General features: G+C 50.2%; 6 protein-coding genes across 6 annotated transcripts; 4 read left to right on the top strand and 2 right to left on the bottom strand.

The window, feature by feature from the left end:
* Nucleotides 1-79: 79 nt before the first annotated feature.
* Nucleotides 80-715, top strand: N7509_008661 (arylamine N-acetyltransferase 1; the record flags this gene model as incomplete). The annotated part of the gene is made up of 2 exons (XM_056633298.1): nt 80-111; nt 178-715. The coding sequence occupies 2 exons, from the start codon at nt 80-82 to the stop codon at nt 713-715; spliced, it is 570 nt and encodes a 189-aa protein (XP_056483918.1).
* A 480-nt stretch (nt 716-1,195) lies between these two features.
* N7509_008660 (HpcH/HpaI aldolase family protein) lies at nt 1,196-2,308 on the top strand (the record flags this gene model as incomplete). Its single annotated transcript, XM_056633297.1, has 5 exons — nt 1,196-1,263; nt 1,341-1,461; nt 1,537-1,665; nt 1,754-2,096; nt 2,157-2,308. The coding sequence occupies 5 exons, from the start codon at nt 1,196-1,198 to the stop codon at nt 2,306-2,308; spliced, it is 813 nt and encodes a 270-aa protein (XP_056483917.1).
* A 720-nt stretch (nt 2,309-3,028) lies between these two features.
* N7509_008659 (putative ABC efflux transporter) lies at nt 3,029-7,008 on the top strand (the record flags this gene model as incomplete). The annotated part of the gene is made up of 2 exons (XM_056633296.1): nt 3,029-6,269; nt 6,332-7,008. The coding sequence occupies 2 exons, from the start codon at nt 3,029-3,031 to the stop codon at nt 7,006-7,008; spliced, it is 3,918 nt and encodes a 1,305-aa protein (XP_056483916.1).
* A 2,087-nt stretch (nt 7,009-9,095) lies between these two features.
* On the bottom strand, nt 9,096-9,632 carry N7509_008658 (putative extracellular thaumatin domain protein; the record flags this gene model as incomplete). Its single annotated transcript, XM_056633295.1, has 1 exon — nt 9,096-9,632. The coding sequence occupies one exon, from the start codon at nt 9,630-9,632 to the stop codon at nt 9,096-9,098; it is 537 nt and encodes a 178-aa protein (XP_056483915.1).
* A 2,366-nt stretch (nt 9,633-11,998) lies between these two features.
* Nucleotides 11,999-15,343, bottom strand: N7509_008657 (Sec23/Sec24 family protein; the record flags this gene model as incomplete). Its single annotated transcript, XM_056633294.1, has 6 exons — nt 11,999-12,630; nt 12,689-12,880; nt 12,942-13,379; nt 13,438-13,778; nt 13,832-13,929; nt 14,006-15,343. 6 exons carry the CDS (start codon nt 15,341-15,343, stop codon nt 11,999-12,001), a joined length of 3,039 nt encoding a protein of 1,012 aa, XP_056483914.1.
* Nucleotides 15,344-16,276: 933 nt separating this feature from the next.
* N7509_008656 (uncharacterized protein) lies at nt 16,277-18,316 on the top strand (the record flags this gene model as incomplete). Its single annotated transcript, XM_056633293.1, has 7 exons — nt 16,277-16,426; nt 16,540-16,940; nt 16,994-17,109; nt 17,164-17,341; nt 17,395-18,039; nt 18,094-18,165; nt 18,220-18,316. The coding sequence occupies 7 exons, from the start codon at nt 16,277-16,279 to the stop codon at nt 18,314-18,316; spliced, it is 1,659 nt and encodes a 552-aa protein (XP_056483913.1).
* Nucleotides 18,317-18,481: the final 165 nt, after the last annotated feature.

Below are 18,481 nucleotides of genomic sequence, written 5' to 3'. Positions count from 1 at the left end.
AATATATTCTTTTATAATATTCTGCGGTTCTTCGGGTTTAGGGTGTACCTAACAGGAGCTCGACTTCATCGAACAGGAGATGGCCAGCCGGCGGGATGGACGGGTTGGTGAGTACTACTCAGCACCAGACAAAGAAAAGGCATTCAAGTTTCTAACAAAATAATCGTTTGTTGATAGGGAACATTCCGTGAATATTGTGACACTTTCCGACCAGACCCAGTATTTGGCAGATGTCGGATATGGTGGAAATGGTCCTAAAGTTCCTCTGCCATTGATCTCGGGCTCGGTGGTGCATAATTTGGGAACCCAGGACCTTAGACTGGTCCGTGAGACAACAATGGGGTTATCTGATAGACAACAAGGGCGATGGACCTATCAATTTCGAAATGCCGAAGACCAAGCGTGGGCAATTGGATATAGCTTCACCGATATTGAGTTTACACTGAAGGACTTTGAGGTCATGAATTTCTTCACGAGCCGAAGCCCGGATTCATTCCTGACAACGAAGATACTCGTGGTGAAATTTCTTCAAGAAGATGGAAAGATTACGGGTAAAGTCATCATGGACCAAGAGCAGGTGAAGAAGAATACGGAAGGAAAGAATACGCTTCCTCAGACCTGTCAGACCGAGGAGGAGAGGGTTCAAGTTTTGGAAAACCTATTTAAGTTGAAGCTCCCGGAAGAAGAGAAGAATGGGATTAGAGGAAGAATATAATCATTGAGGACAGAAGTTTGAATATTAGATCAAAAGATCAAAACACTTGATTACTTCCGGGGCTGTCTTTCGAGTGACGAAGGATTGGTATGGCTCGGGTTTTATTTTCCCGAGAGCCGCGAGGCTAGTAGATAGACATGCGTTCACGGTAGTAACTGATAGTTATCTCATGAGCATCAGATTTAGCATGAATAAATAATAAAAAGATACAAATAGGACACGACAAGCATAAATATTGTATACATCAAAAAGAGAACCTAAAACCCCCAGGAATTCGGATATCACAGAGCGTATCCGGTAGCCGTAGGGCGTATCCGGTCAGCTTAGCAGACCCCGCGCGGAGTTACCCCGACTGCCCCCCGCGGCAATGATGTCCCGAGCTTCACCCCACGCTTTCCAATTTCCCCCTCTTGGATTGCCTTTTCTTCTTCATCCCAACTTCTTCAACTCTCTGTTTAGCCTGTTCATTCATCAAACAACATGCCCTTCAACACTCCAGTCCAATCAGCCCTGAAGGGACCCTCGGCCGCTTTCGGGTTCTGGCTCACGTACGTCCCCATTAACCATAATGCAACGAAGAGAAGATTCGCTCGACCCTCAGACTAAACATTTGCTTTGTAAACAGACTTCCTAGCGCCGGTGTCGCTAAGACTATTATCCACGGCGCCTCTGAATCTTCTGCGAAGTTCAGCTGGATTCTGGTTGATGCCGAGCACGGTCTTATTTCCGATCACCACTACTATGAGGTTAGCACTCGAGCCAAGCCCACATTGACTTGCGAAACAACGCAAGGCTTGTTCTAGTAGCTGACAGAGACATAGCTTAACAACGCCATCGGATCCGAAGGCGTCAGCCCCATTATTCGAGTCCCCTGTGCCGAGGAGTGGATGATCAAGCGTGCTCTCGACGCTGGTGCCCACGGTGTAATGACACCCATGTGCCACACAGAGGTATGTGCCCTGAGCTAGAATCGCTCTCAACTCCCGTCATTCTAAACCGAAGGAACCCAAAACTCACATACCTTTCTTTATCAATTAGGCCGATGCTATCAATATCGCTAAGTGGACCCGGTATCCGCCTCATGGTACTCGTGGCTATGGACCGATGTTTGCGCCTCACTCCTTCCCCGGAGTTGACCCCGGTGCTGACCATGACAACGGTGCAAATGATGGCCTGACCACCTTCGTGCAAATTGAGTCCCGGTCAGGCGTTTCGGAGGTCGAGAAAATTGCGGCAGTGGACGGAATCGATGTGCTTCTTATTGGGCCCTTCGATTTGGCCAAGCAGATGGGTGTTACTCGTTGCGGCGAGGAGCATGAGGCTGCCATCCAGCGGATTAAGAAAGCTGCCCATGCGGCTGGCAAGAAGGCTGCTATCTTCTGTATGTGCCCATTTGATTAAATGCTTGGATTCGGTCAACGGTACTAACAATATCCTCTAGGCACTGGTGGCGAGGATGCTCGCGTGCGCATCCAACAAGGATTCGATATGGTCTCTGTGAACACGGATGTTGGTGTTATTCGGTCGGCCATGGTTAATGAGCTGAAGGTTGCCAATGGAGAGAGCGTTCAGAGTGGACCTGGGGGTTATTAAATAATTTGATTATCCAGAGACTGTTAAATAGAACAATACCATACAATATGTACATACATCAAGATTACATGAAATCGCTGAACTCAAGTAGTTTGAGATTACTCCTGTGAGCCACTACAGACATGAAAGTTTCTACCGCCATCAATCTCCTTGATCTTGTGGCTGTCTAGCATAACCCCCAGCAATCGTCTAGCCGGATGAAGGGAATCTGAGTCTAGAACTGCCCGATTAGGCAAAAGCGCCTCCTCGCTTCTAGGCAAGGTGTCAACGTCTGATTAATAAGCCGGAATATTACTGGCCGGGTGGGCTTACTTTTCGGGGAAATGTGGATCTCATCCCATCGCATGTGGCAGCGCAAGGTGGTGAACTGCATGAAGGGCATAACAGAGGATTCCTAGGCGATGTCTTGACTTTGGTGTGGATCTATCCAGATCCCGTCATTCTGCCATCATCCGGCATCCAGCATAAACTGCCTACTCTTGCACATCACCCAAGCTCACGAGAGCAAGAAGCACACGCAATGCAGCCGAGACATTTAAACAGGGGTCTCTAGAGATACAATAGTGTGTGGGATTATCCTGGTCTTTAACAGTGACCCCCTCCCCCACCAATACTAGTACCGCCTGTGGACTCCCAAACGTCAAAGACGACACGAATACGGAGTAGGTGTTTTCAAGACGATCTCTCTACGTGTATGGAGTACTAGGTCCGATATTCGCTATGGAGGACGATATTATTTCTGAACTTGATGTTCCAAAAGGCGCAATCTTTGATACTGGTCTCCTGAACGAGGTCTACAACCTTTCGTTGCGAGCAGTCAATCCTGTCGATGTAAACATCAAGAATCTCTCTCTCGACATTGACACATCTTCTCCAATATGGGAAACATCACCCGCTGAAATCTGGCAGCGCCTCCGCGGCCGCAAGATCAAAGGCAGTTCGAAAAATGTCCTTCAGGGGGTGAGTGCAACCATGCTGAGTGGCAGTTTAACAGCCATTATTGGGAGTAGTGGATCGGGCAAAACATCTCTCCTCAACTTAATGGCTGGCCGTATGTCCTTGTCCAGGGCAGATAGGTCGGGAACGACCACTTTCAACGGTAACACGAACATTGATAGTGTTCGCAGCGCCTATGTTATGCAAGAAGATGTCTTGATACCCACCCTGACAGTTCGGGAGACTTTGCAATATTCGGCTGATCTTCGCTTACCACCGCCAACCACCAAAGAAGAGCGTCGTGCCGTTGTGGAACAAGTGATCCTTGAGTTGGGGCTTAAGGAATGTGCCAATACACGAATCGGAACAACAGCCCATAAGGGATGCAGTGGCGGAGAAAAGCGACGGGCCAGTATTGGAGTACAACTACTTGCAAACCCATCTGTATTATTTTGCGACGAACCAACGACTGGTCTCGATGCAACCAGTGCTTTTCAGATCATTCGGACATTAAAGCGACTAGCACAAGATGGAAGAACGGTTGTCGTCTCTATCCACGCACCTCGCTCGGAAATTTGGAGTCTTTTCGACAATGTGATCCTTTTGGCGCGAGGTTCTCCCCTCTATAGCGGGCCTGTGGCAGATTCGGTGTCTCATTTCGAGCAGTGTGGTCACGTTCTTCCCCCTTTTGTGAACCCTGCCGAATACCTCATCGATCTGGCTGCTATCGATAATCGAAGTGAAGCCCAGGAGACAGCGTCGCATTTCCGGGTTGACCATTTACGGGAGACATGGCGATCTCGTTTTTTACAACCGTCGAGCACTGGGAATCCTGAAAAAGAAGACGCCGAAATGCCACCACTTGGCAGAGTCAATACGGGAGGCATGAAAACAGTATCATTTCGTCGACAGTTGCGCGTGCTTACATCGCGCACTTTCAAAACTACCATTCGAGATCCAATGGGTGTTGCTGGGAGTTTGCTTGAGGCGGTTGGCATGGCTGTCATCTGTGGTTGGATCTTCTTGCAGCTCGGTGAAGATCTAGCGGGAATACGCTCACGGCAGGGTAGCCTGTATACCGCTTCCAGTCTGAATGGCTATTTGATTCTCTTGTACGAGACTTACCGGCTGACAATCGACATTCGGCTTTTCGATCGGGAGCGCAACGAAGGAGTTGTTGGGGTTCCGGCATTTCTGTTTAGTCGCCGACTTGCACGATTTCCTCTAGAAGACTTACCTGTCCCACTTCTCTTCTCCATAATTTTCTATTTCATGGTCGGATATCGCCTGGAAGTGGCCCAATTCTTTATCTTCTTTGCCCTGGCACTTCTTACGCATTACATTGCTGTCACATTTGCCGCCGTATCGATAGGCATCGCAAGGAGCTTTCCAGGAGCTAGCCTTGTGGGCAACCTATCGTTTACTCTGCAATCTTTTGCCTGTGGATACTTCGTGCAGTCGCAGCAGATTCCGGTATATGTGCGGTGGTTAAAGTGGTGTGCTTATACCTTTTACACTTTTGGAGCGCTTTGCGCAAATGAGTTCATTGGAACTGGAAGTTCGGAGCTCGGTCAGTTTTATGACTGTCCATATTCCGACGACGGGCTGGATCCAGAGTGTAAAGAATATACTGGAAAGTACATTATGGAGAGCCTGGGCATGCCGTCCAATTGGATCTGGCGACCCATCGTGGTCCTCGTGGCGTTTGCATTCGGCCACTATCTTGTCGCTGGCCTCTTGCTGCAGTATAATCGTTTCGCGATTGATATTGCACAGGCTCGAAAGTCAGAGCCAGATCCGTCCGCTGGGAAAGCAAAGATTGCAATTCGTCCCGCGGAAGAGGGACGACAGCTGGCTATATCACTGGACAAATACGCCTTGGAAATCCAAAAGCGACGATCTCCTTGGAAAGCTTCACAGAAACTTCAGATTCTGCGACCGATCACTGCTGAGTTTCGGCCAGGCGAATTGAATATCATCATGGGACCATCAGGCAGCGGAAAGACGTCGTTACTCAACTCCATTGCTTGTCGACTTCATGACTCGATCGGAGATAAGTACCAAGTCCACGGGCGCATGCTTTACAATGGGGCCGAGCCATCTGAAAACGTTATTCGTTCAGTGAATTCGTACGTGACGCAAGATGATGATGCTCTCATGCCGTCCTTGACGGTCCGTGAGAGCCTTAGATTTGCAGCAGGGCTGCGGCTTCCGACGTGGATGTCGCGCGAAGAGAAGAATCGTCGAGCCGAGGAGATTCTTTACAAGATGGGACTGAAAGAATGCGCCGGCAATCTCATCGGAAGTGAACTTATCAAAGGCATAAGCGGTGGTGAAAAGCGTCGAGTCACGATTGCCATTCAGATCCTTACAGATCCAAAAGTGCTACTGCTGGATGAGCCAACATCAGGGCTTGATGCTTTTACAGCGATGTCGATAATAGAAGTACTTCAAGATCTTGCGGCCGAAGGTCGTACACTCGTCATGACAATCCATCAGTCACGCTCAGATCTCTTTGATCATTTCTCACAGGTACTGCTCTTGGCTCGCGGCGGTTATCCAGTATATGCAGGACCTGGAAAGCAAATGCTGGCGCATTTTGCTACATTGGGTCATGAATGCCCACGGTCGACTAACCCAGCCGACTTTGTTTTGGACCTGATCACGGTCGATCTCCAGCAGGAAGATCGTGAGATCTTGACTCGCGAGCGAGTGCAGAAGCTCATCACTAAATGGACCAATGCGATCCCCCAACTTGAGCGTACCTCGTCCAAAATTGCAACCCCAGCTGAGCTAGGTAGTCTCCACCGACAGATGCTGCCGTTTCGCATCACTTTCCCACTAGTTTTACATCGATCTTTCCTGAACTTTTGGCGTCAGCCACCGCTTGTGATGGCCCGATCAATGCAGATTGTCGGCATTGCCATTATCATGGCACTATTCTTTGCGCCACTGAAAAACGATTACCCTGCAGTGCAGTCACGGATGGGCTTCATTCAAGAGTTTGCCGCGTTGTACTTCGTTGGTCAGTAATGAAGAAGACCCGTCGTTCCGTTACTCTATCAAGCAATGGCTAATTTCCAACAGGTATGCTTCAAAACATCGCCATATACCCGAACGAGCGCGACGTCTTTTATCGCGAAGAGGCCGACAGATGCTACTCAGCCGAGACTTTTATATTATCCTACACGGCGATTGAAATCCCATTTGAAATCATATCGGCGTTGGTGTTTGGAGTGATGGCTGCCTTTGCGGATAATCTCAAGCGCAGTGTCCAAATGTTTCTTATCAGTGCCTTCAACTGCTTCTGCATCATCAGCTGCGGCGAATCTGTTGGAATAGTGTTCTGCACGCTGTTTTCGCACGTGGGTTTCGCCGTTAACGTGACTTCGATCTTACTCTCCATTTCGACAATTCTGGGGGGCGTTATGAGTTTAAATGTGAATGACGTCTTGCAAGGCATCAATCACCTCTCTCCGATTAAGTATGCCATTGCCAACCTTGCCCCTTACTCCCTTCATGGGCAGCATTTCGACTGTTCAGCTTCCCAGCGGCTTGCAAATGGGCAGTGTCCCATCGAAACCGGGGAGCAAGTGCTTTCTCTATACAACCTTGACAAGAGTGGGCCAATAAATATCATGGCACTTGGTGTGTGCACTATCATCTATCGATTCGTCGCATACGCCTTTCTCAAGGTGATGCGATCGAATCGGACAATGGAGCGGTGGCGCGAATGGTGGAAGTCCCGAAGAAACAGTTCTTGATACCATTTACTTGGGCAGTGTTGTAGGTACCATTGCTCAGCCTTGCGAGCGTGTGAATACAAATCAGTCGAGCATTCTTCTTTTTGTTCTGGGATCATCGAATGACCCTCCTCTAGTGTGATGCGATCTCGGCGACAGTATAGCCATACGCAGGTAGGACGCGGTCAACCGGAAGCGTCGGAGGCCGCCGGGATCGCGACCGCAAGAAAGGCCGCTTGCTGCGCAAATTCAATATTTGTTCCATTAGTAATTCTCGGTATGATTGACGAGATTCGACGATGAAGATTGAGTCACGCCTATCCTGTCGTGGCTTTTTTTTTTCTCGTCTTCTTGCCCAAACCAGTTGGGCACCAAAAGAGCATCACGCCGGCACCGGCACCAAGAACCCATCCACGGAAATCGTCAAGACCAAGAAACGGTTTTCCTCATCGAATTGACCTTTTCGCAAAACCAAAAGAGTATCCGAGTAGTCTTAAAGTTCAAATTTGCCGATTTAAGGTTCCCCCAATTCCTTCCGGATGATTCTAGTCGAAAGACCAGCGGGGCTAAGGGACGCTTAGCGGGCTTTTTATTCGAACTTTCGGATAGAGTCCTCGTTACCTTTTAATCGGCGAAGAAGTGTAGAATGGTTCAACCTTCAGCCGATGGGTAGAATTGTATTGCCATTGGACGATCCACCAATCGTCCATGGATGAGGTTTGGTTCGCCCAACTCGGGCAGCGCCCGAACCAACTGTCATCGGTGAAGTTCCATCGGAACCACAGGAACAACACTAGGCAGTGGCCAACCGTGTTCTCTGTCGGCATGGAGACGTCGGCAGTTAACTTTCGTACCTTTTCGTGGGTTTTCATGTGCAAATTTTCTTCGTTGCTGGTGTGGGTATCCGATGACCGCATATTCAGGAACACACTGGCAGCGCCTGGTGTGGGCGGAACATGGCCATTGAAAGTGTCTGCATAGTACAATCGAACAGGCACCTTCCGTTCAAGCGAACGATATTAGGAGAACAACCTGTTTGGTCCAGGTATCTGAAACACGAACGGTGCGCCCGGATCTCTGATCATTCGCTCTCTATCTCAGCCTCGGCGGGGAACGGAGACTGCGACACGTACAACACTGGAGTTTTTCGACTCCAGCATGCAACGGCCAGGGTCGAGGCTTGCCTTCCGACTGGTGGAGGATCTACAGTTGACGACGAATGGCTGCGGCTGTATTTCCGCTGTGAAGGGCGTCTCCACCATCCAGCGCCTCGGTGTGGTAGATGGGCGAATCGGAGCACGGGGAAGATCGTGCATGGAGTTGAACTTTGTCAAAAAAGAAAAATAAAACGAATAGTCCATCCGGTTGGAGGGTCCCTGTCTATCACTTGGTCTAGACTTGAACCCCTCCCACACATTCTTCTTTGGGCACGAAAAAAATGAAACTCGGTCTGTCAAAGTTCCACACAGGGACATCGCCAGCCATGATTGAATCCGAGGTTGGATCCAGATTTCGTTGGTCTTTGTGGCTTCATGGCTTCATGGCTTTGTGACTTTGTGGCTTGGGGGCTTCGTGCGCTTTTTCTTTCAAGCCAACCTGCCCCTCAAGGCCCCCTCGATAATAATAGGAGAATTTACAAGTCTTTCAATGAAACATGGGGCAAAATTATAGTGTGAAAATTGTCAAATTTTTTTGGATGAACGTGGGTAGTTATTCAACCTCTCTATAACAAGTCTATCTCCCCCATAAAACTCCTTGGAAGCCAAGCTCCCATATTCCTGGAAATCCGGGGGTATTCATATACATCAAAAAAAATCATAGTCTCGTGACAACGTCCGGCCCACAAGGGGAGACATGTCGAATCAACCGAACATGTAAGAAACAAGTCCAATCTTGTTGGTTGTTGGGTGAAAAGGGCCACCGACTTGGGTGGAAAGAAGAAGTAAAAAGAAAGGATCACGTCCCAACAGAGGGAAAGTGAGACGAAGAGAATAAAAAAGACCCTTTGAAAGAGTGCGCGGGTCAACCGGCAAGGTGGAAAGAATGGAAAGAAGAGAAGTAAAAGAGCAAGCTCAGATCATAAAGTCGGGACGGAGTAAATGATAGATTTACTGGCCGATGGTCAGGCCCAGACCGGTATTGATGGGGCAACCGTGAGTAGCGTGGTCATCGGTAGGCTGGAGGTAGGCAGAAGCGCAGTTGGCATCACCAGCCTTGCAGATGGCCTGGGGGCAAGAGTCGGAAGCATCCGTGGAGGGGACGACGGCGAAGCCGTACTTGGTGAACTCGGAGCCAGTGCCCATGTTGATGCAAGAGAGGTCCCAGAAGATAGTATCAGTAGCCTGGGTGTACTCGAACTGCAGGACGTCGGACTGGTTGGGGTCGGTAGCGAGCTTGATGGAGATACCGCCGCCGTTAGGGTTGGTCTGCCACTTCTCAGAGTAGGTACCACCATTGGCCGTGAGGATCTGCATGGGGCCAACGTCCTGGGAAACGGACCAAGCGTAGATATCCTGGTTCAGGGTGTTGGTGATCAGAACACTGCCGCTATCGGCAGTCGCCTGGCGGCGGACCATGCCACCGGGCAAAGCGGAGGCAAGAGTAGCGAAAACAGCGGCGATGCCGAAAGACTTGGTGAACATCATTTTGAATGTGATGTAGATTGTTCAGAGAACGAATGGTAAGGCGATTGTGTGTTTTGGAAGTACGTGTCTGAAAAGACGTGGATGGGGATATAGTAGACTGGATAAGTCAAGAGAAGGTCTGGTCGACAGATGAAAGGAATGTATCGAGATCGACTCGAAAGAAGGTAAGGATAGTAAATGAAGGTGATACTTCGAAAGGACTGTGATGATGATTCGAAACAACGAGGGTGCACAAGGGGGTCTTTATAACATTTTGGAGGGGTCCCTGTTCAGGTCCCCCGGACAGGCACCGCTGCAAAAGAAACGTGGTGGATCCAGCCACGCAGGGCCAGATCCATGGATTCAAGGCCTGGAGACAAGTGGAGACGAGGGTAAAAGGCGAACAAAAAAGAAAAAGAAAGAGAAAAAGAAAAAGAAAAGAAAAAAAATATCGAAAATAGGTGTGGGTCAGGAGGGGGCGAATCATGGCGGGTACCGTCGAGAGGGAGGATGTCACATTGGAGATGCTGGGCGTCTACAAGGCGCGAAAATGAAGCATGTACATGGTTTGAACATTGGGGGGGAATTAATTGATTTGAAATTGGCAATCAACTCGTATTCCGCCAGCGCATGTATCTTTTTTGAGTCTCGTAGTGAAGCGGTGTGATAACGAATAACGAATGTGTTCGAATTGACGTGTTCGATGGTATAGTGCGTGAGCATACGACTTTGGGATAGTGGCAGTGGCACAGTTCCTAACAGACCAGGTGTTCGCCCTCCCTTATTGTGGTCAAAGAGCGTGGCAATAAACCGTTTGGGGCAAATCTCTCTCTCCCCCACGTCATCCGCTCGATGACCTGCCGCGGTTCTCCAAAACGACAGAACGAACCTCCAATGGCGAACATAATTCAACAGGCAAGAAAGGGGCAAAGACGAGAAAATTTTGACATCTATCGACCCAGAGCCACGGCTAATCTCCACGACAGCTGTCATAGCAGATCACAGCTCGGCAGCGTGGCTGCACTGACCGCTGCAAGTTGCTGTCCTGCTGGTGGTGGTGGCCAGGCATCATCACCATCATAACGAGTAGGCGATACCTCGCCTTCAGGCTAAAACGAGTGTTCCCAGGCTCCTTACCGAAGGGTTCATCGGGCGTCAAAGCTGCCATCTGATTCTAGCCAGCAATTGCTAATATGGCCAGCCAACTATGTACGATTACTCTTTTCGACGTGTCTGGTCCCACTCCACCCTCCATGAGATGTGGACTACTCGTACACTTCTTTTTGCCTGAGCACACTTTCGAGACCCTTTCGACCTTTGCTCTCTATAGACGAGCTGAATACTATCCACCTGGTCCCTGAATATCGCTGGTCACTACCAGGTGGGAACCCTGGGCAAAAACTCCACTCGCCGAAAATTCTTGGTCTCCATCAACCCGCCTCTGACGTCGGCCCTAATAGGGTGGCGATGCGCTTTTTATTTTGCTGACTTTGATTTTTTGCTGTGATGACAATGGAGTGCCACCTACCTGTTCAGTTCGCCGGTCGCCGGTGGCCCCAGCTCTTCCACTCGTCAGGAACAGGAAATAAACTCTTCCTGACTCAGCATCTGCAGAGTTTTTTGGTAGACAAGTATGTATACTTCTGATACTTTCGATTTACAGATTCTTCCTGCATACCATGCCCGCCCTATCTCCGATCGCCTTTTAGTCCTGGCCTTAGCTCGCGTCCGTTCCGCGGCCGGTGGCCACCTTAACGGTCTGGTGGGCCGAACTAGTCCCTCTTTCCATCGCGATGGGAGGGCCTCTTTGCCTAGTCCAAGGTACCTTGGCGATCTTCCAGAAAGCCATCGTGATTCTAGACCGCCCTTTGTGCTCCGTACCTGCGTGCTAGCGTCGACTCTAGGGTAAAGACGGTTAGGGCACAAAGGCACTGGGCGGCTGCCATATCCACCAATGGGCCAGGCCTACTCGTACTATCTATGTACTACTACATAGTCCGGAGGACTCCGTAGTTTGAGGGTAAATATACACTGGCATACATAGTGGTCGGAATGGTAATGCTCAATGATCAGAAAAGGACTACCTGGTATACGGAGTACTGTGTACAGGAAATTAAAAATGAAAAGAAAAGAAAAGTCTTCTCCGGTCTCGCGTCTTTTGTGGCACCCCGCTGTGGTCTCCCCCCACCACCTCACAGCCACTGAGTCACCTCTGATTGATCAGATGGCCTTCGTCCCTCCGTCCCTTTTTCGTAGCAGGGGACCCCTGCTACCCCAACGGGGACCAGATGGTGAGGATACTCGTAGTGGCTAGGCTGCATCGAACAATCCCCTTGAGCATGGCATGGCATGGTGCCTGGGCCGGGGGAGTATAGATCAACCCACTCTTACCAGTACGGCGCCCGCATAGCCGACAAACTGGCCAATGTACTGTCACCCGTCTCTTCCTTCTTGCGGTGACCGGCAAGTTCGAGATTGATCTGCCGGTGAATGTGCACCAGCCAGTCCACGTAGCTTTGGGCTTCGTTGTTCCTGTCCTCCAGAAGCAGTCGGGCGAACTCGTACTCCGCCCCATCTAGACCTTGCCGGGCCAGTTGGATGGTGACTGCTTTAGACCCACGCACTGTTGAGAAGTATTGCAGAATATTGCGCACCTGAGCGTTGAGATGCGTCTCCAATACTGGCAGGGATGATGTGTTGGGATTGAGTTCTTGGAGCGAGTTCGCCCCGGGTCCGAGTAGATCCTCTAGAAGATTCGGTGAGACCTGAGCATGCAACCAAAGTAGAACGGCTTGTCCGTTGTCCACTAGGTATGCACCCCCTTCCTCAATCTTTGAGAAGCTAGCGCGTAGTGTTGGTGGGACCTGAAGTTGGCCTTGCTCGTTGGGGAAGCCGTCTTCTGGTTGCAGGTTGTGGATGGGGATGATACGAGGGTAGAGATAAAGAGATAGCTCTGTACATCCGAGGGATCGAATCATGCGCATGTCATGAGTACGGCGGTCCGATGACTCGTTACCACCTGCCGAGATGTATTAGCAGAAGGTTTACATTGGCTGTGTCCTGGGAGGTAATCTCACCTTTGAACGCTCTCGACTTAATAAGACTGAGCATGTACATCGAGAATTCTTTCAGGTTCTCCGGCAAGACCAGCTGGCCTGGCGGGTGTGACCCGGAGAAATTCTTGCGGTATCCGCTGAAGATATCGACCGTCTTTTCGGAGATACTGGCACGGATATCCTTGAGGGTCTTGTCGAGCGTTTTCGAGGCAGCTGTTATACAGATATAAGCGTCCGAAGATTAACCAGAAAATGCAGAATATTATCGACTTACCCTCCTTGGCAATGACAGCTACCACGGCATCTTGATCGACATATTTCATGGTCTCCATGGCACCTTCATTAACTGCGGCCACCACATTGATGCAACGAACTCTACGCTGGCCATCAGCAGAGGTATAGAGGAGTGCGGCCTGGAAATGAGCGTCAAGCTTGGGGTCCAGCTTGCCATCATAGCTGAACACAACGCCAATGGCCTTCTCTGCATCTACGCCACCGATCTCGAGGTCGGCGCCGAGGGTATGTTGCACGAAGTTTCCATGGTAAGAAGATACTTGCAAGCCGTTTGAGCACCGCACCTTCATCAACGCCTGGTAGCCTGTCTCCCGAATGGTGGCATGGGCCATCTCCCGGCGAATCTTGAGTAAATCGCGCGGTGCATGGAAATTTGGGTAGAAGAAAGTCTCGCCGCCCGTTAGAGCAGACACATGACCTATTGAATGAATCAGTCCCTGTGCATCGAATTCCAGATGTTCGTATCCTTAACATACCCATTGTCGCCACATCCATGTAAGTGCCACCAGGGGCGGCAATGAAGAAATCCACTCCCACTCCCGCTTCAGACAGCTGGCTCGCTGTCTTCTTCCATGCTTGATTCTCTGTGGTAAATAGTTTCCGCTCTGCATCCGTCCCGTGAATCTTCACATCTTCACGCACTGTCAACTGTCCAGGGCCCCAAGTGGGCAGGCTGGATACTGCGCAGATGACCTTTCCGCCGGTGGGCTGAAGAGCTGCAAGAGCGGCATTGAGTGTTGGGAGAACGACGGGGTCAGGGTTCTTGATATGACCGAAAATACTGGGTATCCCTTCCAAAAGCGATGTGATCACAGACCTAGTGCATATTGTTAGCAGCTTATCCAAGCATCGCGGTTGTATCCTTCTTACTTGGACTCATATGGATCCACAAATAGGCCCTCGCTCAATGGCACGAACGGTTCTTCTAGGTCGGTCGTAACCATCATCTGCGCCTGATCCAATGTGCCCTGAATTTCCTGTCAGCCAACAAATCCATTCCTGAAGTCTCGATTCGTTATTACAGAGGGAAAAATGAGCACTTACGGTGAGATTGTAGAAGTGAACTTCCGTGTCGAACGTGACAATGCCGACCTTGGATCCCGCAGGGATCTTCCGTGCTTTCGTTTCATCACCCTCGGTGCCATCAACGGCTCCATCCTCGCCATACAAAGCCTCAGCAATGCCTTCACAGACGCCCTTTAAGAAACCTCGGTGCACAGATTCGCGACTGACGTCAATCAAGAAGAGTGTCTGTAGGCCCACTGGTTCCTTGTTCCAGTATTCCTTGGGTACCAAATACTCGACTGTGCCCATCATCAGCTCCGGTCTTTGCATGCGGTCTACGCGAGCCCCAGAAGGATCCAAGGGCGCAAAGTATTCGGCTGGTGTATCATTTGCGAAGGTGCACATATTGCAGACGAATTTGCTGCCTCCTGATCGGAAAGACATAAAGGGGTTGATATATGTTCGGCATCGTCGGCATCGCGGAGGACCAATGTCCCCGAAGTCCAGCACGGGGATGGGTTGCTCGCCGGGATCCAAAGGTGCGAGGGGTTGGATCACCATGCCCAGAGGCAGACCGGTGGAGGAGAGGAAGTCGGAGGTCGAGGGGATGTTGTTGAGTGTCAGACGGGCATACTTGGGCGAGGAGTTACCCTGATCATGGGCCACAAAGGGGATCGACGCAGGCGGGGGGAGGTGGCGGTCCATTGTTGGATAGACATGGTTGAAATAGTACTGAGCAGGCAAGTCGCGCGATCGGGGGATGCTGGGGATCTGCTCAGGGTCAATTCTGCCTTGGGTGGACACCGAGTCTGCTCCAGTAGTGATTCCCGGCTGCGAGGTCATTCCCGGCGCTGGCTGCACGTATCCTGGGGAAGCACCAGCGACAGGCTGCGGAGCTTGATTTAGACCAGTATTCAGGAATTGGGATGTTGGTTGCGGGGCCCCCGTGGCAGCCGCTCCCTGGCCAAAGGCCGGGGCCGGGGCCGGGGCAGCAACACCAATATCGTGATGGGCATGCCGATGCTTCTTACGATGTGACCTGGCTCCAGCATCTGCTGCGATCCCAAGCCCGCTCATCTGGGAGGACAATCCGGCCATACCGGGGTCTCCAGCTGCACCCATGGGTGCTTGCTGCCCGGCAGCGGCATCATAGCCAGCATTCGGGCTGGTAGGCAGGTTCTGCTGTTGAGGAGAGCCGTAGGTGGACCATTGATTCGGAGAAGGGTTCGGATAGGCAGCTCCTGGTTGCGGAGGCGCCCCGGGGTGGTAGCCTGCGTATTGTTGCTGTTGCGGAGGTTGTTGAGGATGAGAATGAGAATGAGGATTGGAGGGGTCACCAGCAGCTTCCCCCATTGAGTGATACATCGGGTCAGCCATAGGAACCGGAACCGAGGAGACCTGGAAAGGGAGTGCCCCGCGGTGGTGGATGTTGATGATATACCAGATCGGACACCTTCCACTTGGCGGAACGGGCCATCGTACCTCCGAGGTTGCCAGTCTAGCCTTTGTTCACGTGGAACCAACCACATCATGGGAAGTATACTACAACCACCACCACTGTCAACTGGCCGTACTTTTGTTCCTTTTTTTGTACACTTGGATGGGGTATCACTGCTGGCTTTCGTATTAAATCCGGCTCTCTTTACTCTCGGGTGATGGTTTCTGCACTTTTTCCGGTCCGCTGAGAACCCTGTGGACACATGCATACCATACAGTACTTCATTCGCAGATCTCCACCGCTCTTCTAGGATGCTTCTCCGTGCTGAGGCGGGCTAGCGAAGGTCGGAGGAAGCAACCGACCATCCAACTCTGGCCAAGCTCATTTGTTCATGGTGTTCGACCCGACGAGTCCGCATCCCACTAACTCTGAGGTCGGAAGATTCTCGGGCATCCCGCATGTCCATCCCATCGTCCACCTAGGCCCCTATCGTCAAAGTCCCAGTCGACGCGGTACTTCCAGCTGCATCGACGCCTCAGACAATCCCTCGAATCAATTGATTCGCGCTTATCGCCTCATCCCAGCAGTCTGAAATTCAATGGTTGCTCTATTTTGTGTCCGAATCACGCCAAATCGCCACGATTCTTTCTATTTGCAAGCTTGCCACTGTAGGGTTTTCTAGGCTTATCCAGCTCACCGTTTCTTTGTGTGTCTTCCAAATCGGACCTTGGCCCTTCCATCTGGCGTCACTCGAGTTTGGCGAGTAGATATATCTTCCATAGCGCCGGGCCCCGTAAGTTATGCATAACCTTTTTTTTTGCTTTTTCTCCATCCCGCCCTGTATATTAGTTTATCGTCACTCAGTCTTAACGATGGGCCTAACAACCAAACCTCCCGACCCAGATCGCAAATCACTAGGAGTTCGGATTGAGCGGCCAACCCTTGAATCTCAATCTGCTCCTAATATGGCAACCATCCAAGATGATGATGAGCTTCTTCTAGCTCGTATTGGCTATAAGCAAGTACGTACCCCTGATAATTTTAGTAAATGTTCCAAGGTTTCAATTGTCCACCTCGGCAGGTGATGAGCGCTTCCAAGGTTCCATTCTAACGCTCGAGATTATATTGCTATCAGGAACTACGACGAGAGTTTTCCAAATGGTCCACAGTTTCCTATGCCATCTCTATTCTCGGTGTTTTGGGCTCCGTACCAGCGACCTTCGGTTCTCCACTGGCAGCCGGCGGTCCTGCCACGGCTGTCTGGTGCTGGCTGATCGGATCTTGCATGGCGATGTGCATCGGCAGCTCCGTTGCGGAATTAGTTTCAGCCTATCCAACAGCTGGTGGAATGTATTTTGTCACGAAGCATGTCGTACCCCCTGATCAAGTCCCAATTTTCGCGTGGATCCAGGGTTGGTGCAACCTACTGGGCCAGACGGCTGGTGTGTCAAGTGTTGCATATACTGTCAGCCAGATGCTGCTTGCCTGTGTTAGTATGAATTCGGAGCTCATTGATGGGAGTTATTCATATTCGCCGTATGCCCAACCCACGTATCATTTTGGTTCCTCTCATGCTGATATCCCCGCAGGTCCGCAGTGGAGACTGTCTTGTTATCTATTGGAATCCTGTGTATTCTTGGTATCATATGCTCGCTGACGACGAGAACATTGCATCGCATCATTCTTTGGTTTGCACCGATAAATAGTATGTTTTTGCTGGGATTTTGCAACACGGTATTATATAACTGACAACGGCTAGTCTGCGCAACTATCGGAATTTGTATCGCTCTGATATATCTGACCCCAGACAAGCAGCCCGCCTCGTGGGTCTTTACCCACTTCACTGATGGGTCTGGGTGGAACTCGAAAGTCTTCTCCTTCTTCCTAGGCTTCCTTTCCGTCGCATGGACTATGACCGACTACGATGGTACAACACAGTGAGTTTCCCTTTTCACCTACATGTGAAATTATATCTCACAATCTTCCCTAGCATGTCAGAGGAAACACACGATGCTGCTGTCCGAGGACCAGTTGCCATAAAGACAGCTGTTCTCGTTTCGGGGGCCTTCGGTTGGCTCTTGACTGTCTGCATGTGCTTTTGCCTATCCGATTTTGATCAAATTCTCAATTCTCCTACAGGTCTCCCAGCCGCACAGATATTCATCAACGCTGGTGGTAAGCGAGGCGGCACAGTCATGTGGTCCTTTGCCATCCTTGTCCAATTCTTCACGGGTTGTTCAGCCATGCTGGCTGATACTCGAATGGCCTACGCATTTGCCAGAGATAATGCCCTTCCTTTCTCTGGTTTTTTATCGAAAGTTAATTCTCGTACCCATACACCCGTAAATGCAGTCTGGTTTGTGGTTTTCTTCAGTGTTGCCTTGAACTGCATTGCCATTGGTTCAACAGAGACAGCCACAGCAATCTTCAGCATCACCGCCCCAGCATTAGACCTGTCCTACATCTCCGTCATTCTTGCACATCAGCTCTACAAAAACAAGGTCAAGTTCATTGAAGGTCCCTTCACGCTGGGCAAATGGGGTACTACGATTAACTATATCGCCGTGATATGGGTTTTGTTCATCAGTACCATTCTTTTCTTCCCATCACAGCTTCCTGTTACGGCAGCCAATATGTACCGTGGAACCCCCCCTGTCTGAAAACTCGACCCCACGCTAACTTGTTCTAGGAATTATGCGATCTGTGTCGCTGCCTTCATCGCCATTTTTGCCCTGGTCTGGTGGTGGGTTGCAGCCCGAGGGTATGATACAAAGTCCAATTGAATAATGAGTATCAACTAACATCACCCGTATAGAAAATACACGGGCCCTCAAACCAATGATATTATTCAAGAGATTCCTAATGATGAAAACGAACATGATTATGCACAGTCTGATGAGGGGTCTGTTTGAGAAGCTGATCGCGCGATACGGTATTTCAAAGTTCGCACAGATTTAAGCACCCAAACCTCTCATCAAAAGTAGATATAGAACTAGAATAGAACATTGGAACATTGGGAGTTCATTGAGCACATACAGGATATAAGATTTCGGGATTTTGTTTCACATTTACAAAAG

Source organism: Penicillium cosmopolitanum (genome assembly GCF_028827165.1).
Source record: "Penicillium cosmopolitanum strain IBT 29677 chromosome Unknown utg000009l:1.0-9042332.0:1.0-9050551.0, whole genome shotgun sequence".
In the NCBI taxonomy this organism is placed as follows: Eukaryota; Fungi; Ascomycota; class Eurotiomycetes; order Eurotiales; family Aspergillaceae; genus Penicillium; species Penicillium cosmopolitanum.
The sequence above is the reverse complement of the archived record's forward strand: the minus strand, read 5'-3'. Positions and strand labels throughout refer to the sequence as shown.